This window comes from Mustelus asterias, chromosome 17, assembly GCF_964213995.1.
Source record: "Mustelus asterias chromosome 17, sMusAst1.hap1.1, whole genome shotgun sequence".
Classification (NCBI taxonomy): domain Eukaryota; kingdom Metazoa; phylum Chordata; class Chondrichthyes; order Carcharhiniformes; family Triakidae; genus Mustelus; species Mustelus asterias.
This window is the reverse complement of record NC_135817.1, coordinates 35,151,708-35,178,768: the sequence shown is the minus strand read 5'-3', so window position 1 is coordinate 35,178,768 and position 27,061 is coordinate 35,151,708. Positions and strand designations below refer to the sequence as shown.

Below are 27,061 nucleotides of genomic sequence, written 5' to 3'. Positions count from 1 at the left end.
GGTCAAAATCCTGGAACTCACTCCCTAACAGCACTGAGTGTCCCTACATCACATGTACTGCAGTGGTTCAAGAAGGCCATCTTCTCAATGGCAATTAGGGATGGGCAATAAAGTCTGGCCTAACTAGCAACACCCACATCTCATGAACAAATTAAAAAAAAACACCTGAGGCAGGATTTTCGGGCCAGGTTCACACCAAAACTGGAAAATCCCGCCCGAGGTCAAAGGACCTTGACATGGTCCCTCTTCCCCTCCCCCCCCAACCCGCCACCCCCCCACCATGAATCCCGTGGTGGGTGGGATGGGAAAATTCCCCCCCCATGATGTGTTTTTTTCTGGCTCTTCTATTTCTACAATAAACACAAGAGTATTCTTCAGCGCTCGAAGAAAGCTCGGCCATGATGGAGAAAGGAATGGAAGGATAAACTGGTAGGGTTAGATGACGAAAGGTGGGAGGGGACTTCTGTAGAACATGAACACCAGCATTGACATGTTGGGTAGAACGGCTTGTTCTTGTGCTGTAAATTTGATGTAATTGATAGTCTATAAAGTATCTTGGACATCTTAAGAACATGAAATACAATAGATAAATGCAAGTTTTCTTTTTTTCTCGGTTTATGGGGTCAAAACTTTGTTATCCACGAACAGCTATACATTATCCTCAACATAATAATGCTTTCTTTTATTATTAAGATAGAAAAGTGAAGGGTCAAGGTCAAGATGCAATGTGCTGGCTATCAAAATGACTAGATAATGGTTACAGCAGATGAAGAGTTTGGTAAATAATGTCACAAAGCATTAAATATTCCCATACGGAAACAAGAAAAATAACACGCTTTACTGGAAAATTAAGCAAGTTTACGCGAGCTCAGTCAACCTTAATAATATTGCATTTATTCATGAGAGATAATAATAAATTCAAGATTAGCAAATACCATGTATTTTACAAAAATACTGTCTGCAAAAACACAAATAACTTAAATAGACTATTTTACAGCATATTCATACACAACAACATCAGTATTTACTATGTAGCTTGAGCCTTGCTATGGGCACACAACATATCCAGCAACTTGTCCTCTATATTTATATTACCCGTGGGTCTGAAAAAAAGTTCAACAATGACGCCTGCACTAATGGATCGGAGCATGGAAAGTGCAATGATCAGGTTGAAAAAGCGAGTCTGGTCTCGTGTATAAATTGTGTTCACATATTCGTTGAGAGCTTGCCGTGCCTCTTGCTGAAGACTCTGAATGTACTCTACACAGTGCAGTCCTGGGAGCTCTACAAAAAAAAAACAGTGCAATATTTCAACATCATATAGAGAAATATGCAATCCACATTAATAAGTCACATGAAACCTGGAACGGACCACAACTTTAATTAAAACTATTTTTAAAAATTTCATTGCACAGCTTGTCACAACTGGGTGGTCACAAACTAAAACAAAACAAATAATATGTGCACTTTGTCGAGATTAGTTTGTATTTGATCTTGTTGTACAGTATTAGCATATTTTAAATACAAAGCTAGGCTATATCGGTTAGGTGCAGATACTGAAGCACAAAGAGCTAAGAGGGGATTTTATAGTCTTTCAAAAATGTGATAGGTGCTGACAGAATGAATAGGGAATTACTATTTCTTTCGACTGATGAATCAGTAGTGGCAGTCTAAGAATTGAATTTAAACTCATCACTAAAGCAGTGAAAGGAGAGTTGAGGAGAAATTTCCTCACAGAGACAGTTGTTGGAACATGAATTGTTTTGCCAAGAGGAAACGTGTGACACAGAGACCATTGCATCTTTTCAAGGGAAAAGTGGATCAATTTTTGAAGGAAGTACAATATTATGAGACCTAGCAGGACAGAGCATCCACCTCCTGCAAGGAGCCATCACAGAAATGGCAGGTTGAGTGGTCTCTTTCTGTGTTTTAAACCCTTTTGTAGGGAGTAGGGCACAAGCTGGAGACAATGAGGCCTGAGTGCAATGAGGAACAAATGCTAACTGGGAATTTAGTGCAGGTGATAATCTCTGGTACGTTTTTCTCAATATATAATTTAAATTAACAGTCAGTCTCTGATTTGGAACTTTAAAACTGCAAGCTAGTTAAAAAACAGCTTAGTTTAATAGAAATTGCCTGGCGGTTATCTGTCAATTAGTTGAAAATGGTTGAGTGAATAGGCATTAATTACTGTAGCAGGAAGCTGGTTTGAAGTTGCTATTCTTTAATACCCTTCTTTCAGCCTCCTGTAGCTGGTGAGGGCTCAAAAGCATTAATTAGGTGAATGGCAAGCTTTTCCCTATAAATGAGGGCAGTACTGGGGAAATGCAGGGGAGTATTGCATTAAATTTACAGCTTAACCAGTAAAACTACTTAATATAGCTATAGTTAAATGCAATACAATAAAGATGGCATGGCAGGTGATGTGTTGCAGCTGTAGCATGAGGGATGTGGACACCAGTGTGATTCATGGCAACCACATCTGCAGTAAGTGTCTGCAGCCCAAGAAACTGTGGCTCAGAGTTGAAGAGCTGAAGTCCAAGCTTTGGACACTGCGATGCATTCGGGAGGGGGAATGTTACCCGTGCACTTTGTTCCAGGAGACAGTCACAGCCCTTAGATTAGATACTTCTGATTTGATCCATGGTGAGGGATAGAAGGGTATGACTGTGGGTAAGGCAGGTACGAAGACCCAGAAGGTAGCGATGGAAGAGCCTCAGCCCTTGTAATTGTCCAACTTGTTTGATGTGCTTGCAGCTATGACTGTAACACTACATTCTGCACTCTCTCCTTTCCTTCTCTATAAATGGGATGCTTTGTCTGTATAGCGTGCAAGAAACAAGGCTTTTCACTGTTTACCAATACGTGACAATAATAAATCAAATCAAATTAAAGAGAGCAGGGCCTGCAGGGTGGATGATTAAACTGACCATGGCACCACGGTGCAGGGAGCCATTCAGGGATAGGGGTTTGGGAATAAAAAGGAATTTAATTCTAGTAGGAGACAGTATAGTTAGAGGGATTGATATTGTTCTCTGGAGATGAGAGCGTGAGTCCAGAAGGCTGTTTGGCTTGTCTGGTGCCAGGGTTAAAAACATCTCCTTAGCACTCCTTTTGCATTGTAGGGATTCTTTGATTCTCTGAATACAGAGACATGGTTAAAAGGTGACCAAGGTTGGGAAATAAATATTCAAAGAAACACAACATTTTGAAAAGACAGGCAAAATAGGAAAGACAGAAGAGTAACCCTAAAAATAAAACGTGACATTAGGACATTTGTGAGAAAAGATCTTGGCTCAGAAAATTAGGAAGTAGAATCAATATGGGTGGAGATTAGGAATAGCAACTGTCAGAGAATGCTGGTCGGAGTAGTTTATAGATTCCCTAACAGTAGTTATACCATTGGATAGAGCATTAAACAAGATATTATTGAAATTTTGAACAAAGGCAATGTAATAGTTTTTATATGGTCTTCATGTAGACTGGGCCAATCAACTTGGAAAAGGTGGTCTGGCAGGTGAGTTTGTAGAATGTTTTTGTGACAATTTGACATTGAAAGAACTAGGGATAGATCTAGTATTCTGCAATTAGACTGGGTTAATTAGTAATGTCATAGTAAAAGATCTATTAGGAAATAGTGATCACTAATACAATTGAATTTCATGCGAAGTTTGAAAATGACATGTTCCAACCACAAACAGGAAGTTTCAACTTAAATAAGGCCAATTACATTAGTATGAGTGCAGACCTGGCTAATCTTTTGTTTGGGTAAATAAATAATGGGAAAGATTTAAGGAAACATTTTAAAATGTTCAACAAAAACACATTCCACTGAAAAACAGAAACACAGCGAGAAAGATCTGTGGTTTACTAAGGAGGCTATGGATAATTTTAGATTAAAAGAAAAGGCTTATAATGCTGCATAGTAATAAGTCTGATGTTTTTAGAAACCAGCAAAGGGCCACCGAAGAGCTGGTAAAAGGGGAAAAAATAGAACCTGAGAGTAAATTTGCCAAGAATATGTCATTAAAGCTTTTACAAGTATATGAAAAAAAGAGTAGCTAAAGTAAATGTTGATCCCTTAGAAACAGAGACATGAAAAATGATCACAGAGAATAGGAAATGGCGGAGAAAAGGAGCAAATTATTGTGTCTGCCCTCACAGTTAAAAACACAAGTTACCTAGATTGTAACCTGGGGCGAATAAGTGTGAGGAAATTAAAGTAATTAATATCAGCAGAGAAAAAGTACTGGAGAAACTCAAAGGACTAGAATCTGATATCCCCAGGATCTAATGATCCATAGTCTAAGGTTCTAAAAGAGTTAGCTGTAGAAATAATGGGCTATGATTTTCCAAAATTTCCTTGATTCCAGTAATTTTCCAGCAGATTGGAATTTAGCAAATATAACATCGCTATTCAAGAATGGAAGGATAGAGAAAACAAGGAACTACAGACCAGTGAGCCTGGCATCAGATACCAGGAAAATGCTGGAATGTATTATTAAATAAGCTTTAGCAAAGCACTTAGAAATGCATTGTAAGGTAATTACAAGTCATCAGGGTTTTACAAAAGGGAAATCCTGCTTGACAAATTTATTAGAGTTCTTTTTGAGGATGTTGCTATTAGGGTAGATAAAGGGGAATCAATAAGTATAGTACACTTTGATTTCCAAAATTTCCTAAAGAGAGCTGGTTTGACTTGTACAAGGAACACAATTATTGGCCTTTCTTGCATTGGGTTTGGAGCTCAAGGATAAGGAAGTCTTGTTACAGTTATACAGGGCTTTGGTGAGGCCACACCTGGATACAATACCAGTGTGCAATTTTGGTCTCCATATTTACAGAAGGATATACCTGCACTGGAGACATTAAAACAAAGGTTCAGCAGGTCGCCTCTGGAATGAGAGGGTTGTCCTATGATCAGAGGCTGAATAAATTGGGCCTATATTCTCGGCTGTTTAAAAGAATGAGAGGTAATCACATTGAACATTCAAGATTATGGGTGGGATTCTCCGGCTGGACTCACCCCAAAACTGGGGAATCCCACCCAAGGTCAATGGACCTTTGCGTGCCCCCCCCCCCACCCCCCACACCGCCCGCTACGATTCCCGTGGGAGGTGGGATGGGAGAAGGCCCCCCTCTGAAGTGGGTTGACAAGGTACCTACTGAGATGTTGTTTCCCCTGGCTGGGAAATCTAGAACAAGCAGACATAGTTTCAGGATTGGCCTATAACTTAGGACTGAGATGTGGTGAAATTTCTTCACTCAAATGATTGTGAATCTTTGGAATTCTCTATCACAGATACCACCTTCATTGAATACGATCTTCTCTTGCTCCTGTTTCTTATGTTCTGGTCCTAACATGGAACTGACTGTAAGTTGGTGAATTTTGTTAAGGCCACAAGACCAAACTACTGTAAAGAACAAAGAAGAACAAAGAACAATTCAGCACAGGAACAGGCCCTTCGGCCCTCCAAGCCTGCGCCGCTCATGTGCCCACTAGACCATTCTTTTGTATCCCTCTATTCCCAGTCTGTTCATGTGGCTATCTAGATAAGTCTTAAACGATCCCAGCGTGTCCACCTCAATCACCTTGCTTGGAAGTGCCCCCACCACCCTCTGTGTAAAATACGTCCCCCTGACATCTGTGTTGAACCTTGCCCCCCTCACCTTGAACCCGTGACCCCTTGTGTTCGTCACCTCCAACCTGGGAAAAAGCTTCCCACTGTTCACTCTATCTATGCCCTTCACAATTTTATACACCTTTATAAAAGGCACAACCTGGCATCAATTAGAAACTAACTACTAGATCAATTTTCAAATTGTTGGCAACTCCTCATAAATCCCTAGCTCTTCTCCAAAATCATAGGAAAATCCTGACTTTCTTTTTTTTTATATTATAAGTGTGTCAAAAGTTTGCACGGATGGTAAAGCATGATTTTTGAAGAGTGATGAAAATGTACTCCTTTTTTGACACTCATTTCATTTTATAATTAATGTTGAAACAGAATGTCTGCATATGCAAAATGCATCATCACAACTGTGAACATGAAATAGTCTTCCAACTAGATACAATATCAGTTAAACCAACGGGCCAGTGGTAATCTTTGAAATACATGTCCCTGTTGTAGTTCAGTCAAAAACTCTGCAAGAAGGCTCAAATGTAGAATAATAATAAACGATGAGTTAATAGAGGGGAAAGTGCAATGTCAAGGGCTTGTTACATCTCTGCTTTTGGTAACTAATTTTTAGTTTTACAGAACTGCACCACTTCTTATACTTTTAAGTACCCAATCACACTGGCCTCTCAGATCATGTATAATTTATTTTCAGCTCAGTACTTATACACTGCACAAAGGAAATTATTTACGTTGCTTCTTTGCTGCTCTTTTCCGAATGTAAAACAGAGATGACGCATGATTATTCTGTGGGTTCCACTATCATTGTATTCATATTTCTAATGATATTTTCCATGGAGGAATAATATCTAAATTTGCAGATGATACCAAATCAGAGGGCTCAGTGAGGAAGAATACAGAAGAACAAAGAATGTGCAGTTAGGTGACAAATGTAGTACAATACAGAAAAATGTGAAATAGTAGAATTTAAGAAAAGGAAAATGAAAATAAATATACCATTGGAGATGTTGGGAGTTCAGGTAGAAAAGGCCATAAAAGGTAAATGGGGTTCTTGGGTTGTATTCATAGGCACTGAATATCAAGGCAAGGAAGCGATATTGAATTTATAGAAGACATTAGTTGGTATAGAGTCAGAGTACTTCATGCCTTATATAAAAGATATTAGAAGCATAGAAAGAGTTTAACAAAAACAGTGATCCTAAGGATGAGAAATTATTGTTGAGGTGAAAGGCTTGGAAAATTGTAGCCTTTTCTACTGGATGAATGAACATTAAGGAAGTATTTAACTGAGATTTTGCAAACAATGAAAGGATAAGGAGTGGCAAACTGGAAACAAGGAGGGCCTATTCTAAAGTTTATTACAGGAAGAATGGGGGAGCGGTTAAAAGAGACATTTTTCACACAGAGGATTAATACTTCATGGAGTAGCTTGCCACAAGTGTCTATTGACCCAGGCATCATGACATCGTTTAAAAAAGGAACTGAATAATCATCGGGATATAAAAGGATCTGGTGAAAGCTCAGAGAAGTGAAGTTAGAGCAGAGAGCTCGCACAATGGCTTTTTTGTGTGTGATACGTTCTCTGATTCTGTGCAATGTGATCAATCCCGTCTGCCCAAATCCTATTCAGAATATATGTCCCAAGTAACTTTTCTTCAAAGTTCTTTTGTGGTGAGCAGCCTGTTCAGTTCTTTTGTGTGCAGGTCCTTTATTGCTCCTGTGCAGCCCCGGTGAAAGGAGCTGACTTGTGCTTGGTCTGTGTGGTAACTTCAGGGTTGCTATGCACACCGCCACCACCACCGCCCCCCCCCCCCCCCCACCCCCCGCCATCCCCCCGACCTCCCACCCTCGTCTTAACTACCCTCATTGACTGTTTTCTTGCAGAATGCTGATCCCATTTGCAGCCCAACCCTGGGAAAATTCCCTGTGGCGGGAGTGAGTTAGGGGGCTATCCCACCAAAGCACTCCCCTATCTTTCCAGTCCAGTCACCTGAAATGTCTCTATAGGACAGGGAAAAACCAGCCCATTGTGTCCAAGTCAAGATGATATGTGACTTGGAGGGGAACCTGAGGAGACGGCATTCCTAAATCATTGCTGCTCTCTTATTCTCAGCGATACAGGTCATCGGCGAAGGAAGTCCTGACAAAGTAATTTTGATGAGGTACCGGAACGCATCCGATGGGTAAATACTGCAGCCAAAGGGAATATATACAGGGCCACCAATTAAGCAGTGTTCTAACCTAGATGGACTGTTGCTTGGGCTGCATCCTTCCAAGTATTCCATCAAACTGCTGACTTGATCCACTACAACTAGGTGGGTAGTCTTTGAGGAGTCATAGGTGAGCTGCTCATCACACTAGTGATGTATTTGGTGCTTTATTCGAAACAGTGATTAGACAAATTCTCCCATGAAAGAACGAGTGATTCATTCACTGTCATCTTCCAATGGCTATGTCTGACCAATCAGATCAAAATCAAAGGTACAGTGATGTTACAGAGAGCAATGTTGAGATTAGAATTGGCTGCGTGTTCCAGAGAGGCAATGAGGGTAGTTAAGACCCCAATTCAGAGTGATTTTGCAGCATCACCAGAATTTTCCAATCACTGAAGTTCCCACCCAACCCCACCCCCTACTGGATGTGAAGGCATCCCGCTAAGATGGGAGTTCCATGACAGTCCAGGTGGATGGAGGATTCCTCTCCATTACCTGCCAGGAGTCCTCAGTGCAGGCCTACTGTGTTAGCCAGTGAGGATATCTCCATGTTAAGACTTCACAAGGAAAATCTATGAATGTCATTCATATCTCTGCAGTATCTGATATTGTAAAGCAACCATATCTCATTAAATTTTGGGGTAGGATATTCTTAAATTGGGAAGTACCTGGTATTTAAGGCTATATTCACACTGTAGTTACAGGGTCTCAGATTAGTAGCTGCAGTATCAGTTCCTGCCAGCTTCAAGGACTCTAGAAGTCATTATTCAGCCTGAGAGCTTTCCTATTGTTATAAGTGACAGCAGCTCTCAACGGTTTCCGGTGTATGCAGGCACATTACTGGAGTCTCACATGTACAGAGTTATTCTCACAGGATTTCAAATTTAAACATTTGAAAACTGAGGGCAGAAGTGTCTGCACCATTGAAACGTTTTTTATATTTAATTCTGGAGAGTAAGTGTTAACGGACATGTGAGCCTGTTTTAAATAAGCTTTAAACTTCAGTTTTACCTTCAATGGTAGCATTCACATCTCTGAGTGAGAAGGCTGTGAATTCAAACCCCACTCCAGACATTTGCGCATTTAATCTGACACTGGGTGCAATACTGAAAGAGCCCTGTTGGAGGTGCTATTCTCCCAATGTGATATTAAACTGAGCTTTCTCAGCTGGATGTGAAGGAAACCACTAGTCTCATTGGAGGAGAGTTACCCTAGCTCAATTTTAATCCCATTAAAACAGATTAGCTGGTCTTTTATGTTTGTGGGATCTTACTATTTACATCGACTACTGTGTCTGCCTCAATTGTGAAGATGAGAAAGCAAAATGCAAAGGTTTTTTCACTTGTCTTTTTGAAATAGCTCTGGACCAGAGTTCCTCCACACTTTATCCATTCCTAAGTGATGTGAGACTGCCTACTGGGGTGAAGGTGGGGCAGGGGGGTGGAAACAGGATCTCACCCCACCCCACTCTCTCTGAAATGGGGTAAACATAATCAGAGTCAGACAGTATAAATGTAAAATATATTTATAATATGTAGCCACATAAATAAATACTGTGGCTACAAAATCAGTAAGAAGTCTCACAACACCAGGTTAAAGTCCAACAGGTTTATTTGGTAGCAAACACCACTAGCTTTCGGAGCGCTGCTCCTTCGTCAGGTGGAGTGGGAGATCTCCTTGTTAGACTTCTTACTGTGTTTACCCCAGTCCAACGCCGGCATCTCCACATCATGGCTACAAAATCAGGTGAGAGATTGGGAATTCTGTGGCTCGTAAATCACCTGGCTCCCCAAAGCCTGTCCACCATCTACAAGGCACAAGTCAGGGGTGTAATAGAATACTCTCCACTTGCCTGGGTGAGGGCAGCTCCAACAACGCTCAAGAAGCTTGACACCATCCAGGACAATGCAGTCCACTTGATTGGTACAACTTCCACAAACATTCACTCCCTCCATTACTGACAGAAGCAGCAATGTGTACCATCTACAAGATACACTGCAGGAACTCATCAAGGCTCCTTAGCCACCATCCAAACCCACCGCTACTATCATCTATAAGAACAAAAGCAGCAGATACTTCCGAACATCATCGCCTGGAAGTTCCCCTCCAAGTCACTCATCATCTTGACTTGGAAATATATCACGTTCCTTCACTGGATCAAAATCTTGAACTCCCTTCCTAACAGCACTGTGGGTGTACCTACGTCTCAGGGACTGCAGTGGTTCAACAAGGCACCTCACCACCTTCTTCTGAAGGGCAACTAGGAATGGGCAATAAATACTGGTGTCACCCACATCCCATAAATGAATTAAAAAAAGAAACAGAATGTGGTTTCTGATGCTGTGAAAATTATATGATAAAAGCGCCCTTAAGGTTTCTTCAGAAAATCCTTACACCACTAACGGAGCATCTGGATAAAATGGAAAAGCAAGCGATAAATAAATTGGCAATGAAAGTTATTTACTTCTGCGAGTACCTTGAAACTTTTCCGGGGCTAAACATTTGAGTGTATCTGGAAATATACCGACCTGGATTAAACAGAAGAATCCCTTTCAGATAGGCATACTCCTTGGGGCTAATATCCAGGCTCCAGCACTTCAGTAGAAACCTCTGAATGGTCTGGATCTCTGCCGCCGAAGGGGGGTGTTGATGCCCCGACCCTTCCTGGACCTTCGAGGGCCCGTTGGTCAAAATCGCGTGTAAAATACTGGGTTCGGAGGTCTCCATCGTTTCGAAGTCGACTTTGTCCTGTGCCAGTCCCAGCACCAGGAGAGGCGCCCAGCACCTTCTCAGCAGAGTGAGCTGGTCACCCCAGGGCAATGCCTGGAAGCAGGGCACATTCTTAATAAATGTCAGCGTCTTGGCCAGGACCACGGAGGCTGCAGCACAGCTGATGTGAGGGCATTTCAACACCATTTTCCGCCTGGATTTACAGGGGCAACTCTGCCCCGGGGCTCTGGGGGCTGCTGCGGGGATCTGCTGCTCCTGCGAGAGTTCCTGGCCATCGTTTTTCAGCAGCTTGTACAGGATGCTGCTCAGCCCCCTGTCGTTCTTACATTGACACATGTCCGCGCAGCCTGAAGACATGGCTGGCAGCCACTGCCACACTCACTCAAAACAAGAAGCTCCCGACGCTGCCTGCTCATTTATAAAGCTCCAAACTCAGGTCCCACCCACTGCCAGAGGCAGCAGCGGCAGAGGGCGCCAGCTCACCAGAGCAATACAGCTTGAACACTGCAATGTCCTCTGCACACCTAGCTACACCCACTGGAATCAGACTGTCCTCCCTACACCTAGCTACACCCACTGGAATCAGACTGTCCTCCCTACACCTAGCTACACCCACTGGGATCAGACTGTCCTCTATACACCAAACTATCCCACTGGAATCAGACTGACCTCCATACACCTAACTCCACCCACTGTGATCAAACTATCTTCCATACACCTAGTTACATCCACTGGGATAAGACTGTCCTCCCTACACCTAACTACACCCACTGGGATAAGACTGTCCTCCCTATACCTAACTACACCCACTGGGATCAGACTGTCCTCCATACACCTAGTTACGCCCACTGTGATCAGACTGTCCTCTAAACACCTAACTATAATCACTGGGATCAGACTGTCCTCCCTACACCTAACTACACCCACTGGGATCAGACTGTCCTTTATGTGCCTAACTATACCTACTGAAATCCTACTTTCTTGTGTGTATTCCGCTCAGATAGTATCTTGCACCTACTGAGTTTAGACTGACCTGTGCATTCCTCACCACACTGATGGTGATCAGGCTACTCTCTGTACTGCTTGTCCTGTGCATTCTTATCTGCCCTTCTTTTGGACCTTGCTCTTAAAGTAAAGGGGGCACAAGAATGTCATGACCCATTTTCAGGCACCTAATTGATCTGTTCTGCACAAGGCCACCCAATTTCAGGAAGATATTCCAAAACCATGTTAGACTCCTCATTGATGTATTCGAGGACTCTAATATCTATTTTGGCCAGCTGTCAGACACACAATTGGATATGTTTTAAATGCCTTTGATTTGTGGGACTTAGCTCTGCAGAAAAGGTCCTCTTTGCCTCTGTTTTCTACCTGAAAATAAATGGCAATGAGTTCCTGTCTCTAATATTTCATCATGAACGCAGGGCTTTTGATTTATCAGTTCTCTGCTGATATGTTTATTACCCATTCTAATCTGAAGCCACAATTATGCTGCCCCCCTCTTTTCAAGTAATTACTTTTTTTCTGAAGAATTTATGATCCCCATCTTAACAACGGTTGAAGTTCCACATAAGAAGCACCATCTTGTGGAGTTATAGAGCCATTTATGGCAGAGAACGAGACCTTTTAGCCCATTGAGTTGATGCTGGCTTACTCAAAGCAATCTGCTCAGTTTCACTTCCACATTCAATCACTGTAGACCAGCAGGTTTATTCCTTCAAGAACCCATTCAATTTCCTTTTGAAATCATTGATTGGTTCTGCTTCCACCACCCTCGTGGGCAGCGGCTTCCAGGTTATTACTATTTGCTGCATAAATAAAATGTTCTTCCTTACATTCCCTGTGCATCACTTGCCAAAATCTTCAAATGTGTCTCCTCTAGACTTTCAGCTAATGAGAAGAGATTTTCGTTTACTACATTATCCAAACTTGACATAATTTTGTACACTTCTACCAAACTTCCCCTCAATCTCCGTTTGCTCCATAGGGAACAATCCTCGCCTTTCTAACTTAATCTTGTATAGCTCAATCCCCCATTCCTGGAACTATTCTGGTAAATCTCCTCTACACCCCTTCAGTGTCCTCATCTATTTTCTAAAATGTGGTGATCAGAACTGGACACAATCAGGGCCTAACCGGGGCTTTATAAATGTTCAGCAAAGTTTCCCTGCTCTTTTACTCAGTGTTTTTATCTGTGACGCCCAAGATCCCATAAGATTTGCTAACCATTCTCTCAACATGTCCTGCCATCTTCAAAGGTTGATACACCCAAATTCCCTCTGACCCTGCACTCTCTTTAGAACTCTGCCATTAAGCCCGTGTTTCCTTTCCCTAACCCTTCTGCTAAAATGTATCACCTCACATTTCTATGTATTCAATTCCATCTGTCATGTGTCTGCCTATTCTGCTAGCCTACTTATGTCATGTTGCAGGCAATTTGCATCAACCTCATTGTCTGCTGCTCCTTCAACTTTGATATCTACAATAAATTTGAAGTTCTGCTCTGTACTCCAAGATCCAAGTAATTTACACATAGCAAAATATCCACCATTCCTAGCACTAACCCATACAGCACGCCACTTTTAAAAAATTTATTAGTGTCACACTGCAGTGAATTTACTGTGAAAATCCCCTAGTCGCCACACTCCCATACCTGTTCGGGTACACTGAGGGAGAATTTAGCATGGCCAATGCACCTAACCAACACGTCTTTCAGACTGTGGGAGGAAACCGGAGCACTAAGAGGAAAACCACAGGGAGAATGTGCAGACTCCACACAGACAGTGACCCAAGCCAGGAATCAAACCTGGATCCCTGGTGCTGTGAGGCAGCAGTGCTAACCACTGTGCCGCCCCAACTACTATGCTAACGTGCCACTGTTTACATCCTCCAGTTTCAACAATATCCATTAAGTGACTTCTTCAGTTATTTTTTTATCCAGTTGGACACTGACCCTCCTATTCCAAGATATTACAGAATGATTCATGGAAAAGTAGAAGAGATGTTCCATTCTCCTGGTGACAAGCAACAGCACCAAAACAGATCAACTTTGTCTAGTTGACTTGACTATTGAGTTCATCTTTAAATCAATAATGATTACATTTCAAAAAAGTAACTAATTGATTGTTAAATTTTTGAAACATTCAGAGATATGAAAAGTGCTGTATAAATACAAAGTTTTTTGTTATCAATACTTTGTTAACTAAAAGCAAATGCAGAATTTTTTTTATTTTCCATAATATTGCTTGTATCTTCCAATTTCAATTTTATTTCTTCCATTAAATATAGTTACATTTTACTCTCTTTCCCTCTCCCTTTTTATTTGCTTCTAGATTTTCTGTAGGATCAGGGAAATGATAATCTCCCAAAGCCAAATACTTTTCATCAAATCATAGAATCCCTACAGTGCAGAAGCAGGCCATTTGGCCCATCAAGTCTGTATGACCCCAATCCCACCCAGGCCCTATTCCCGTAACCCCACATATTTACCCTGCTAGTCCCCTGACACTAGGGTCACTTTAGCCTAACCTGCACATCTTTGGATTGTGGGCAGATACCAGAACACCCGGAGGAAACCCACACAGATACAGGGAGAATGTGCAAACTCCACACAGACAGTGACCCGAGGCCGGAATCGAACCCGGGTCCCTGGTGCTGTGAGGCAGCTGTGCTAACCACTGTGCCATTGTTTTCTTGTTTACAGACCCCAACAATTGAATTACTGCTATTATTATAACAATAAAGCTAATCAGAATTCAGCTTAAATTCTGTAATTTAAAGACTTTATCACAACATTGTTTTTACATGTCCTGACTTTTTCACAGTCTATCTTCTTCCTGTGGTTTTCTCTCCTTTATTCTCTCCTTTATTCTTACAATTCTTGCTTCATTTTTATATTTTTTCAACTTATTTTAACTTCAGTTACATGTATTTCATTATCTTCTGAGAAGCATTCCATTTTTCTCTAGTGTTTCCCATTTCAGCATTTTTTCCAAATTTATTCATTGCTTTATACACTCATGATTACACTTCTATGATGTTCACCCAATTATCACTTCCTGTGCCTTAAAAATAATTCTGTGATTATATTGGTAGTATTGATCAGTGCATACATATGCCCCTGTCTATAAATCTTCCACCCTGTCAGGCGTAACGTTAAAGTTCTACTTTAATTTTGTCCCCTTTGGTGAATTCGATTCTGCTTTCCAGAAATAATGGGCCCGATTCTCCCATTCCGACGGCACGTTTTTTGGACGTCAGGATGGAAGAATGGTGTGTCACCCATTTCGTGGGATTCGCGCATGTGTTCCCGACGCATGTGCGTCTCCCACAGTCGGAGAACAGGCGCAGTCGAGATCGCACTGGAAACCAGCGGGAAGAGAGGTAAGTAATTACATTTTTTAAAATGTGTTTTAAATGTGATTATCGGGCCCGGGACTGAATTCTCCAGGCTCAATAGCATTCCCCACCTCTCCAGGAGTATTTCACTCTGGCGGGATTTAGAGTAGCTCCCCACTTGTGGGGAACTAGCGAGGGACACTGCCAGAGTGACAATCGGGGCCCTCCAGGGGATCGGGCAGCAGGGAGGGTGGTTCCCCCTCAGCATGGGCACCCTGGCAGTGTCAGCCTGTGCCCACTGGCACTGCCCAAGGGGCAAAGTGCCCATGCCCAGGGGGCACCTTGGCATTGCCCATCGGGTATCAGGCAGCGCCAATGGGGCATGGCCAAGGGGTGGGATCTAGGGACAGGGGTCATGGGCTAGGGGGCAGAGCCAGGAGGCAGGGCCAAGGGGTGAGGCCTATTGTGGATGGGGCCAAGGAGGCGGAGCCTACTGTGGACGGGACCTAGGGGGTGATTGGTGGGGGTGGGGGACACTCTGCATTGCATCAGTAGGGGCAGGAGGGAGACCAGCAATCAGGGCAAGCTGGGAGGTAGTTCGTCTGCCAGGGGGGGAGGGGGGGTGATCTGCCTTTCTGGGAATGGTCTGCTGGGTTGGTTCTGCCTCTGGGGGGCGGGGGAGGGGGGGGGTAGCGGGGGTGGTCTGCCAGGATGGGGAGCTGGGGGCATCACCACTGCTGGGGGGGCGGGGCTGGAGATTGGGTTGCCCCGGGATGGGAGGGTGGTTGGGGCTTGCCTGGGAATGCTCGTGGGGCCCGCACTCAGGCTGTGGGGGGGAGTGGAGGGACAGCACTGTGGAGGTCCCGGACTGGCCAGTCATCGAGCTAGCCAGCAAATGGGGAGACTGACAGATTGGGACCACTGTGCATGCGCAGAGCCGTGGAACTGTCAGACTCTGGCATGAATAGGCCCCGCCCCCTGAGCTTTTAATGATATTCACAATTGTGACCTCTGCATTGCACTGAGTGTGGGAGATTCGAGTCTAAAGTTGAGCTGAAAAAACAGAAGTGATTTATACCAGTTTTCCCGCCAATTCAGCACTTTTGGGAGAATCGCCCCCAATTCACTCCGGTCACTTGATTGGGAGAGGCTGTTCGAGGGTAAATCCACATCTGGCATGTGGGAGTCTTTTAAGGAGCAGTTGATAGGACTGCAGGACAGGCATGTGTCTGTAAAGAGGAAAGATAGGAAAGGTAGGATTCTGGAGCCGTGGATAACCAGTGAAATTGTAGGTCTAATCTAAAAGAAAAAAGAGGCATACATGAGGTCCAGGCAGCTAAAAACAGATGGAGCATTGGAGGAATACAGAGAAAGTAGAAAAGAACTCAAACAGGGAGTTAGAAGGGCAAAAAGTGGTCACGAAATGTCCTTGGCAGACAGGATTAAGGAGAATCCTAAGGCATTTTATACATATGTTAGGAACAAGAGGGTTGTTAGGGAAAGAATCGGACCTCTCAGGGACAAAGGAGAGGAATTATGCTTAGAACCAAAGGAAGTCGGAGAGATCCTAAACGAATACTTTGCATCAGTATTCACAAAGGAGAGGGACATGTTGACTGGTAGTGTCTCAGAGAGATGTGTTGACCCATTAGAAAGAATCTCAATTACAAGGGAGGAAGTGTTAGGTTTTTTAGGAAACATTAAGACAGACAAATCCCCAGGGCCAGATGGCATCTATCCTAGACTCCTCAGGGAGGCAAGAGATGAAATTGCTGGGCCTCTAACAGAAATCTTTGTCTCTTCACTGGACACAGGTGAGGTCCCAGAGGATTGGAGGATAGCAAATGTGGTCCCGTTATTTAAGAAGGGTAGCAAGGATAACCCGGGTAATTATAGTCTGGTGAGCTTGACGTCCATGGCAGGGAAATTGTTGGAGAAGATTCTTAGAGATAGGATATATGCACATTTAGAACTGAATAATCTCATTAGCGATAGACAGTATGGTCATGCCTCACAAATTTGGTTGAGTTTTTTGAGGAGGTGACAAAAACGATTGACGAGGGAAGGGCCGTGGATGTAGTCGATATGGATTTTAGTAAAGCATTTGACAAGGTCCCTCATGGCAGGCTGGTGCAAAAGGGTAAATCTCACGGGATAAAAGGTGAGCAAGCTAGATGGGTGGAGAACTGGCTTAGCCATAGAAGACAGAGGGTAACAGTGGAGGGGTCTTTTTCCGGTTGGAGGTCTGTGAATAGTGGTGTTCCGCAGGGCTCTGTACTGGGACCTCTGCTGTTTGTGATATATATGAATGATTTGGAGGAAGATGTTGCTGGTGTGATCAGTAAGTTTGCGGATGACACAAAGATTGCCGGAGTTGCGGATAGTGATGAACATTGTCAGAGAATACAGCAGGATATAGATAGGCTGGAAAATTGGGCAGAGAAATGACAGATGGAATTTAATCCAGATAAATGCGAAGTGATGCATTTCGGTAGATCTAATGTAAGGGGGAGTTATACAATAAATGGCAGAACCATCAGGAGTATAGAGACACAGAGGGACCCGGGAGTACAAGTCCACCGGTCCTTAAAGGTGGCAGCACAGGTGAAGAGGGTGGTCAAGAAGGCATATGGCATGCTTGCCTTTATTGGACGGGGCATAGAATATAAAAGTTGGCATATGATGTTGCAGCTGTATAGAGCGTTGGTTAGGCCACATTTGGAATACTGCGTCCAGTTCTGGACACCACACTACCAGAAGGACGTGGAGGCTTTGGAGAGAGTACAGAAAAGGTTTCCCAGGATGTTGCCTGGTATGGAGGGTCTTAGCTATGAGGAGCGATTGGGTAAACTGGGGTTGTTCTCCCTGGAAAGACGGAGGCTGAGGGGCGACCTAATAGCGGTGTATAAAATTGTGAAGGGCATAGATAGGGTGAACAGTGGGAAGCTTTTTCCCAGGTCGGAGGTGATGAACACAAGGGGTCACGGGTTCAAGGTGAGGGGGGCAAGGTTCAACACAGATGTCAGGGGGACGTATTTTACACAGAGGGTGGTGGGGGCCTGGAATGCACTGCCAAGCAAGGTGATTGAGGCGGACACGCTGGGATCATTTAAGACTTATCTAGATAGCCACATGAACAGACTGGGAATAGAGGGATACAAACGAATGGTCTAGATGGGCACATGAGCGACGCAGGCTTGGAGGGCCGAAGGGCCTGTTCCTGTGCTGTATTGTTCTTTGTTCTTTGTATTCCTTTCATTGAAAATGTGAGTCATTACGTTTTATATAATTATCGCCCATCCTTTCATTGATGCTATGGTGATTGCTCCTTTAAGGATCAATCTGCAGAGTAAGACTTACATGACCCAGGGAACTAATCAGGGAGCAGAGTGGGGGATCACTTGGTAAGTGTAGGTTTCTGTACTCAGAGTCATCTCGGGAGCTGACTGCAGCCACGAGGTCACAAGCCTCTGCATAGTTTTAACCTGTAAACAACTGAGTTGTGTTTTCCCTAAGCTGGTGAACAAGCATTTTTACAGATGTCCTTTTATGTGTTCAAAAAATTCCTCCTGGCATGTCCACCTCCTGATCTGCTGATCTCTAGCAATTCACAATTATTAGTATATCCTGTGTAGCTTTCCACATTACCAATCCATTAATGAAACTGGCTGAAAGGTTTATCATAAACTGAAAAAGATAAAATTAAATTCAACATTAAAGAGATGAAAGTTATTTCAGTTAAGTTTTCATTTTATTTCCCAAAGATTTTTCGCTTTATTTCCCAAAGAAGAAAGTCCTTGAACCCAAGAAAAAAAAGTCACAGGTCTTACTTGTCATCAAAGAAAGATTTTTGTTTAGCTAACGACACCTTTCTATTCATAGATTCTCAAACTCCTCTTTCGTGTATTCTCGACGAATCAGTGCTGGCTTAGAATAGGTCACCATCTTCCCATGATCTTTTCAGGGTTTTCAAAGCATTTAACTCAATACCATGTACTGTTGCCAAGGTGAAATGTTGGCTTCTGTGTAAGTCTTTACTTGCAACCAATACATTGCACACTTACAAAGTTAAGGCATTTAGCTGCAGAGTTCAAACATACCTGCACCGAAGAGAACATTTTCATTCTATGCAAGGTTTAATGTTTTCTTTTTATCTACTGTGATGCCTTTTGGTTGAAATCCATTCCTTACTAAATTTGTGTGAAGTATTTATTTTTTTGTGTTACAATCTAGCGCACAAGTTACAGTTGGGAGACTCACATTGCTTAGAATACCACCAATTCATAAATTTTGAATTTCATTACGCCTTAATGTTTGCTATTGAGTGGATTATTTCACCTTTGGGTGTTCAGACAAAATCCTTGAGCCCTTGTACGTAAGAGATTCTGATTAACTGCACATAGATGTGAAGCATATACATTCTTTTAGAAAAAATTTTGCCTTCATATAATAACTTTCAGGATGGCAAGTCATCCCAAACAACCAACAAAAATATATCTGAAGTGAAATCATTGTTAGAATCTAGAAAAACATGTGTGCAGCAAGATCCCATAGCAATGAAATAAATGGCTGTATGGCTTTAGGCATTACTGGAGGGAAAAATGTTGACTTAAGTACCTGGGCAACTACCCGGTTCCTTTTCAAATAGTGCAGGGGAGACTTTATATCCGCCTGAGAGGGCAGATCATCTGGCAAAGGCAACTGTCAAAAGCAAAAGCACAGTGGTTAGCACTGCTGCTTCACAGCTCCAGGGACCTGGGTTCGATTCCCAGCTTGGGTCACTGTCTGTGTGGAGTTTGCACATTCTCCTCGTGTCTGCGTGGGTTTCCTCCGGGTGCTCCGGTTTCCTCCCACAACCCAAAGGTGTGCGGGTTAGGTTGATTGGCCATGCTAAAAATTGCCCTTAGTATCCTGAGATGCGTAGGTTAGAGGGATTAGTGGGTAAATATGTAGGGATATGGGGGTAGGGCCTGGGTGGGATTGTGGTCAGTGCAGACTCGATGGGCTGAATGGCCTCTTTCTGTACTGTTGGGTTTCTATGATTCTATGATTCTATGTCAGTACTATATAGAAACAACATCTCCAGCACTGCCGCACACTGTCAGTACTATACAGAAAAGCATTTCCAGCACTGCTGCACTCTGTCAGTGCTATACAGAAAAGCATTTCCAGCACTGCTGCACACTGTCAGTGCTATACAGAAACAGCATCTCCAGCACTGCCGCACACTGTCAGTACTATACAGAAACAGCATTTCCAGCACTGCCGCACACTGTCAGTACTATGCAGAAACAGCATTTCCAGCACTGCCGCACACTGTCAGCACTATACAGGAACAGCATCTCCAGCACTGCCGCACACTGTCAGCACTATACAGGAACAGCATCTCCAGCACTGCCGCACACTGTCAGTGCTATACATAAACAGCTGCCGCGATTCTCCCAAAAGCATTGAATTCGCGGGAAAACTGTTCTAGATCCCTACTGTTTTGTCAGTTCAGCTTCTCACCCGAATCTCCCCACTTTGTGCACTGCAGAGGTCATGAATATCATTAAAAACCCAGGGGGGCGGGGCCTATTCGCGCCAGAGTCTGACCGTTCTGGAACTCCGCGCATGCGCAGTGGCCCCGATCTGTCAGACTCCCCGTTTGCTGGCCAGCCTGATCGCTGTCCAGCCCGGGACCCCTAAAGTGCTGCACCACCAGCCCCCTCCACGGCCCAATCATGGCCCCACAACAATTCCCGGGCCAGCCCTGACTCCCCCCCATCCCAGAGCACCCCGATGTACAGCCCACCCCCCCCTAGCAGTGGCGGTCCCCCCACTCCCCTCACCCTGGCAGACTCCCCTGGGGTCAGACCCCCCCCCCGAAGACTACCCACCCAGCCTGCCCCAATCACTGCACTCCCTCCATCCCAGACTGATCCCAATGCAGAGTGGCAGCGGGACCCCCACCCCCACTGATCGCCCGTAGGCCCTTCCCACAATAGGCCCTGCCCCCTTGGCACTGCCCCATGCCCAGTAGGCAGTGCCAAAAAGCCCCCTGGGCATGGGCACTTTGCCCTTTAGGCAGTGCCAGGGCTCACAGACTGGCACTGCCAGGGTGCCCATGCCCAGGGGCACCCCCCCCGCTGCCTAACCCAGGGGGGGGGCCCGATTGCCGGTTGCCCCTTTACCAAGGTCCGAAAATGGCCGCGATCGGGACTGTGTCTGAAACTGGTGCGACGGCCATTTAAATGCATTTGCATGCAGTTAAATTGACTTAATTGACTGCACGCCCAACCTTACCGGCAGTTCCCCCTTTAACACCACGTTTGCCCATCTAGAATCGACGCGAAACAGACATGCTCCATAGAAGTCCGATTCGGGCACTCCAGTTAGTGAGGAGGTAGGTGCCTAGCATCCGACGGCTCTCTGCTTGAGATCAGTGGCGGGGGGAGGGGGGGGGGGGTGGTGGGTCTGCTGCTACTCTGCCTGAGATCAGTAAAGGTGAAGGGGGGGTCTGCTGCTACTCTGCCGGAGATCAGTGGAGGAGAAGGGGGTGGGTCCGCTGCCACTCTGCCTGAGATCGGTAGGGGGAAAGGGGGGAGGAGGGGGTCACGATCGGTCTGGGTGACGGGCGGGTGGGGGGATGAGGGGGTCAGTAATGCTGTGGGGATGGGGCAATGTCTGTGGGGGCCAGAGGGAGGCACTATCCGGCGTGGGAGAGATGTGGCAGGGGATCAGCATTCTATCATTTTTTCCTGCACATGCCCAATTGGAGGCGCCGACCGGAGCTGCAGGGTTTCGGGCACGTTAAGCCCCACCCACAGACTTCAGCATTGCGATTCGGAATCGCTGATATTTTTTCAGGCAGAGTGCGTATGGGGGAGCCTGAGAATGGGTCTAAAAGTCGGATCTGAAACACTCCCAGTTTCAAGTCCGCCCTGCACTTAGAATCAAAATGGTAAAATAGGGCCCAGCATCTCCAACAATGCAGCCCAGTGTCAGTACTGCACAGAAACAGCATCTCCAGCAGTGTAGCACACTGTCAGTACTGCACAGTAGTGGTATCTCCAACAGTGCCACACACTGTCAGTATTATGCAGAAATGCCAGCTTAAGTTATCTGCACAAATCTCTGGAGTGAGACTAGAATTTATAACCTGCTGGTTTAGGGAAAAGACTGAGAGCACTCAGTCAAGACTTACACCCTAAATTTAATCTAAAAGTGTTAAATGAAGTGGAAAGGTCCGATTAGGGTGAAACATGGAGAATGATGATTTTTGCTGCCATCCATTGTGTCTCAATATTTCTTCTGACAGTAGTGATTTTTTTAAATGTGAAAATGTTTAGGAGCTTGAAGTGTCAGAAGCTGGGTATTATGCTTTGAGTGCCTCGCCTTTGGTTCCCCAAAGTCTTTCCACCACTGACAGGGCTTAGGTCATGAGTGGGATTGAATATTCTCAACTTGTCTGGATGACAGCAGCTCCAACAAGATTCAAATAATTTGACACCATCCAGGACAAAGCTACTCGCTTCATTGGCAGCCCATTCACCATCTTAAACATTCACTATGTCCACTATTGGTACACTGTGTCTGTAGTGTGTGCCATCTACAAGATACACCACAGCAATTCACCAATGCTCCTTCAAGAGTCCTTCCCAAACCCTCTGAGAAGGTCAAAGGCAGCAGCTGCATGGGAACACCACCAAGTTCCACTCCAAGCCACACACTATCTTGACTTGGAAAAACATTACCATCCCTTCATCATCAGCTAGACAAAGGAACTCCTGATATACATATGAACATACAAGTTAGGAGCCACTTGGTCCCTCAGGCCTGCTTTGCCATTCAATAAGGTCATGGCCAATCTGATTGTAATCTCAGCTTCACATTCCCACCTACCCTGAGAACCTTTCACCCACCCCACAACACTGGGAATACTTCCATGACATGCCAGAAAGCTCACACCCAATGATTAAACAATAAAAAATAAAATCCTGCCTTCGAAATAAAGCTTTCCTGCTAATTTGTGCAAGTCCAACCAGAAAATACAGTTTCATTTGCAGTGACTGAGGAAGACTTCCTTAGGGATTGGAGAAATGTCAGTTTAGTTCATTTTGGATATGTATTTGTTAGATATGTCACAATTTCTAGTTATATGAAAATGTTTGTGACCTGCAAACCTTGCTGGTATTCTGGTTAATGTCCAGCCTATCATGTTAACTGAGGTTATTTTGAACAGTCATACTGTAACCGAGACTCAGGCAGGCATCCATCTCATTTAACCTTCAGGTCAATCTCGTCCTTCCCTTCGGTTCAAATATAGGACATGTTTGAAACACCAAAATAGCTTATCAAAAGCACATGACCTAGTTGGTCATTCAGTTCCTCACATAATACACTGTATTTCTCCACCGACAATTTATATGTGTAGCTTAAGTGGATCCCAGGACACATTTTAAGGCACTGTGGGACAAGACGTGGCATCTCTGTCACAGATGTGCAAATTAATATCATAAATGTAGAAGCCAGACACATAAAGATAGAAAGAAAAACAAAATACAGCCTACAGGCAGCATGGTGACATAGTGGTTAACATTGCTGCCTCACAGCATCAGGGACCCAATTCTGGGTTCAATTCTGGCCTTGGGTGACTTTTTGTGTGAGTTTGCACATTCTCCCCGTGTCTGTGTGAATTTCCTCCGGGTGCTCCAGTTTCCTCCCACAGTCCAAAGATGTGGAGGTTAGGTTGATTGGCCATGCTAAATTGCCCCTTAGTTTCAGGGGGATTAGCAAGGTAACCACGCAGGGTTAAGAGGATAGGGCCTGGGTTGAATTGTTGTTGGGTGCGAGTTTGATGGGCCGAATGGCCTCCTTCTGCACTGTGGTGTTCTATTGTTCCTGTTTATCCTCAAAGAACTCCAATGAATTTGTCAAACATGATTTCCCTTTCACAAAACAATGTTGGCCAGAATTTTTCGGCCATTTCCACTGGTGGGACCTTCCAGTTCCACCGACAGCGAGCCCTTGCTGCAGGTTCTCCAGCAGCGGCGTGGGGGGTGGTGTACCTACAACGGAAAACCCTGTTGAAAGTGGTGGGACCAGAAGATCCCACTGTCAGCCAATGGCAGGCTGTCTCCACCACTGCGAAACACGCTGTGGGGGCACGGATAATCCCGCTGGTCGGCTTTCCCTGATTGTATTACGATTTTCTAAATATCCTGTTCTTACCTCCTTAATAATGGATTCCAGCATTTTCCCAATGACAGGTGTTATATTAACTGACCTATTGTCTCCTGCTTTTGTCTCTATCCTTTCTTGAATAGTGGTGTTACATTTACAGCTTTCAAATCCACAACGATCGTCCCAGAACCTAAGGAATTTTGGAAAATTACAGCTAACGCATCCACTATATCTGCAGCCACTACTTTCAAGGCCCTAGAATGCAGGCCACCAAGTCCAGAGCACTTGTCAGCCTTTAGTTCCACTAGTTTTCGTAATACCTTTTTCTCCAGTGATTGTGATTTTTTAAAGTTCTTCCTCCCTTTTGCATTTTCATTTTCTACCATTCTTGAGGTGTATATTCTACTGTGAAAACAGATCGAAATACTTGTTCAGGCTCCAGCCATTTCCTTGTTTCCCATTATTAATTCCCCAGTCTTACCCCCTGAGGGTCCAACACTCACTTTTGCTACTCTTTTTCTTTTTAATTTACTTCCAAAAGCTTTTACTGTGGCACAAAATGTTCCATGCTACTGTGCAGAAATGCTTCACTTTCTAATTTCCCTGGGTTGCGTGGAGCACAGCTCCGTATTCAGGTGAGTTATTTACTTCATGAATTAAATCCATTTTATTTTACAGCTGCACTGCATGCAGCAGAATCCACAGTGAAGCTGCAGCTCTGGAGCTATAAATATTATTTAATGTCATTTGAAATCCACAGGCGAAAATTAAAAGTTTATTTGACTTATCTCAAAACAAAATCAATGATACTAAGATGATCTTTAGGGAATCTTAGTGTGACGTTGCCTTAGATCAGTAATACTGAACACAATATGCCAACATCAATTGTATTTTTTTCTTCTTGACCAAGGTCCAGGAGCTGGAGTGGCTCAGATCAAACAGTGGACCGGTGCGTGCATAAAATAATCGCATTTTTAGTAAGTACATTACAAACATAAATTTTCACATGATGTATTATACATCATGTAAACTAAAATAATTCATAAAGTAAATAACTCACCTGAATACAGAGCTGCGCTCCATTAAACCCAGGGAAAGTAGAAAGTGAAATGCTTCTGCATAGTGATCTTTAATAATTGCATACTTAATGTTACTATGCTGCTTTACTATTTTTTTAGACTGGAGTCACGTTAAATTTCAAGTGTTAAAAAGAGGTCAAATTAGAAAATAGCTTGTGAAACACTGCACCAAAGGAAACACTCCTGAGTTGGATATTCTATTGACCACAAACCCTGAGTGAAAATAATCAAGTGATCGCTCAGGATTCCTGAACATTATTTAAAGCTATCTGGAGTTTATTTAAATACTTAAAGTCGTGCATGCTCCCAATGGCTCATTTTGAATATTTAAATTTGAAGTGTGCATGTATGTAAACTTATGTGTGTATGTCAGGCTCTTCCCTAGGCTGAATACCTTCAGTCTAAGTCAGGTACAATAGGCAATGGGGGACTGCTGCTTTTCCATAGTGGTGGATTGTGAATTTTCCATTCTCACACCTAACTGATTCATTGTTGCCCCAAAATTGATTCCTCCTTTGCTGGAAGTGAAGATTTGTTTTTAAATTAATCATAATAAATTAGTAAGATCAGTCAGTGGATAAAAAGCAGCTTGAGGGGTTTTGATCTTTTGGTCGATGAGGCAGAAGTCTACAGGTCTCTGTTTCGGCTTATATCTCTGCTCTTTCATCACTGGCATTGGTGTATCCCTCCTCCATTGCACCATTGGTAGCACTGCATCCATTCATAATTGCTGCGAACACTGGAACAAGTTTCCTGGGCCCTCCACCTTGCCATATTATTTTTCCATTTATAACATGCTCTTTAACTATCTTTACAGTAACTTCATTAACCTCCCTAACCAAACTGCTATATTTTTTCCAGTTTCGCACTTGCGTGATTACTTTGCAATATTTCAGTACTTCAGAGGTGCTGTATGAATACAAATTAATATAATTCGACATCAATTCAGAATCAAACTTTGGTCTCCAAGATCATTTGACTCATAGTCAGTACAATAAGCAATGGTAGACTGCTGATTTTCTGAATGGTTACATCTTCATTTGTATGATTCCCTGCTTTTTCTGTTAAAAGTTGTGTCAGTTTTCCAAACTGGCTGAACTGAAAGATGGAATCCATAGCTTTTTAGCCTTCTACATTCTGAAAGGACAGAAATCCAACATGATGGGAGTAAAGGCAGGAAATTGAGGAGGAACCTATTTCCACTGGACAGATAATGATTGCTGGCTTCCGGTGAAACTTCTAACTTCCCAGTTTTCGCCCTGAAGACACTTGTACGGGCAAGTCTGATGATATCCTGTGTTCCTCTAGAAATCCTTCTAGTTGCACGTCCTGTTGCAATAATTTCACCTGTATGATGTGGATATATTTGTCAAGCCGGGTAATTTGTGACACCAATTATGCTGTATTCAAATGGCAAAAGATCCCAGAAGTATTGATTGCTATTTAGATATGGGGTCCAATATAGGGAAAGCATTGGTGAAGAGAATTTGAGGCTTTCAGATATTTGTCAAACTTGACCTACCTTGCCCACTGGCATTATTGTATCAATGTATTATCGTATCAATTGTATCCTATATTTAAAGCCTTATTTCCAGTTGTCATGTTTCTGCCACTTCTGTTAACTTTTTCCAATTATGAAGCTGAATAATGACATTAAAAATGGAAGTTGCCAATGTAAATCTGTAATGCTGCATTTGCACCCTCCCACGAGTGGTGATGTTGCAATGCTTCTGTTTAATGCTTATTCCTTCACAGCTGCCAAGATTGCCATACATTTTGCTACTTAACTAAATGAATACAGAATGTGTAATTTTGAAATGAGGACTGAATTACATCTACACATCTTTGTTCAATTGCCCCAACCCCCTATACCTGCTTCAACCAAAACCTTTACTTG

At 43.6% G+C, this 27,061-nt stretch overlaps 2 protein-coding genes across 2 annotated transcripts; one reads left to right on the top strand and one right to left on the bottom strand.

Moving 5' to 3' along the window:
• Positions 1 to 337: 337 nt before the first annotated feature.
• On the bottom strand, positions 338 to 11,085 carry nr0b1 (nuclear receptor subfamily 0, group B, member 1). Its single transcript, XM_078231988.1, has 2 exons — positions 10,381 to 11,085; positions 338 to 1,284 (listed from the first exon to the last, which is right to left on the bottom strand). The coding sequence occupies exons 1-2, from the start codon at positions 10,937 to 10,939 to the stop codon at positions 1,028 to 1,030; spliced, it is 816 nt and encodes a 271-aa protein (XP_078088114.1). The 5' UTR covers positions 10,940 to 11,085; the 3' UTR covers positions 338 to 1,027.
• A 3,712-nt stretch (positions 11,086 to 14,797) lies between these two features.
• Positions 14,798 to 26,843, top strand: LOC144506149 (uncharacterized). Its single transcript, XM_078231989.1, has 3 exons — positions 14,798 to 14,965; positions 24,996 to 25,062; positions 26,236 to 26,843. Exons 1-3 carry the CDS (start codon positions 14,844 to 14,846, stop codon positions 26,347 to 26,349), a joined length of 303 nt encoding a protein of 100 aa, XP_078088115.1. The 5' UTR covers positions 14,798 to 14,843; the 3' UTR covers positions 26,350 to 26,843.
• The last annotated feature ends 218 nt before the right edge of the window (positions 26,844 to 27,061 follow it).

Coding starts and splice junctions, on each gene's coding strand:
- nr0b1 (XM_078231988.1), bottom strand. CDS start 10,939: ATGTCTTCAGGCTGCGCGGACATGTGTCAATGTAAGAACGACAGGGGG. Junction 1,285..10,380: donor GATTCTTCTGTTTAATCCAG/GTCGGTATATTT, acceptor TTTTTTTTGTAG/AGCTCCCAGGACTGCACTGT.
- LOC144506149 (XM_078231989.1), top strand. CDS start 14,844: ATGGAAGAATGGTGTGTCACCCATTTCGTGGGATTCGCGCATGTGTTC. Junction 14,966..24,995: donor GGAAACCAGCGGGAAGAGAG/GTAAGTAATTAC, acceptor TTCTTGACCAAG/GTCCAGGAGCTGGAGTGGCT. Junction 25,063..26,235: donor ATAAAATAATCGCATTTTTA/GTAAGTACATTA, acceptor TTCTGTTAAAAG/TTGTGTCAGTTTTCCAAACT.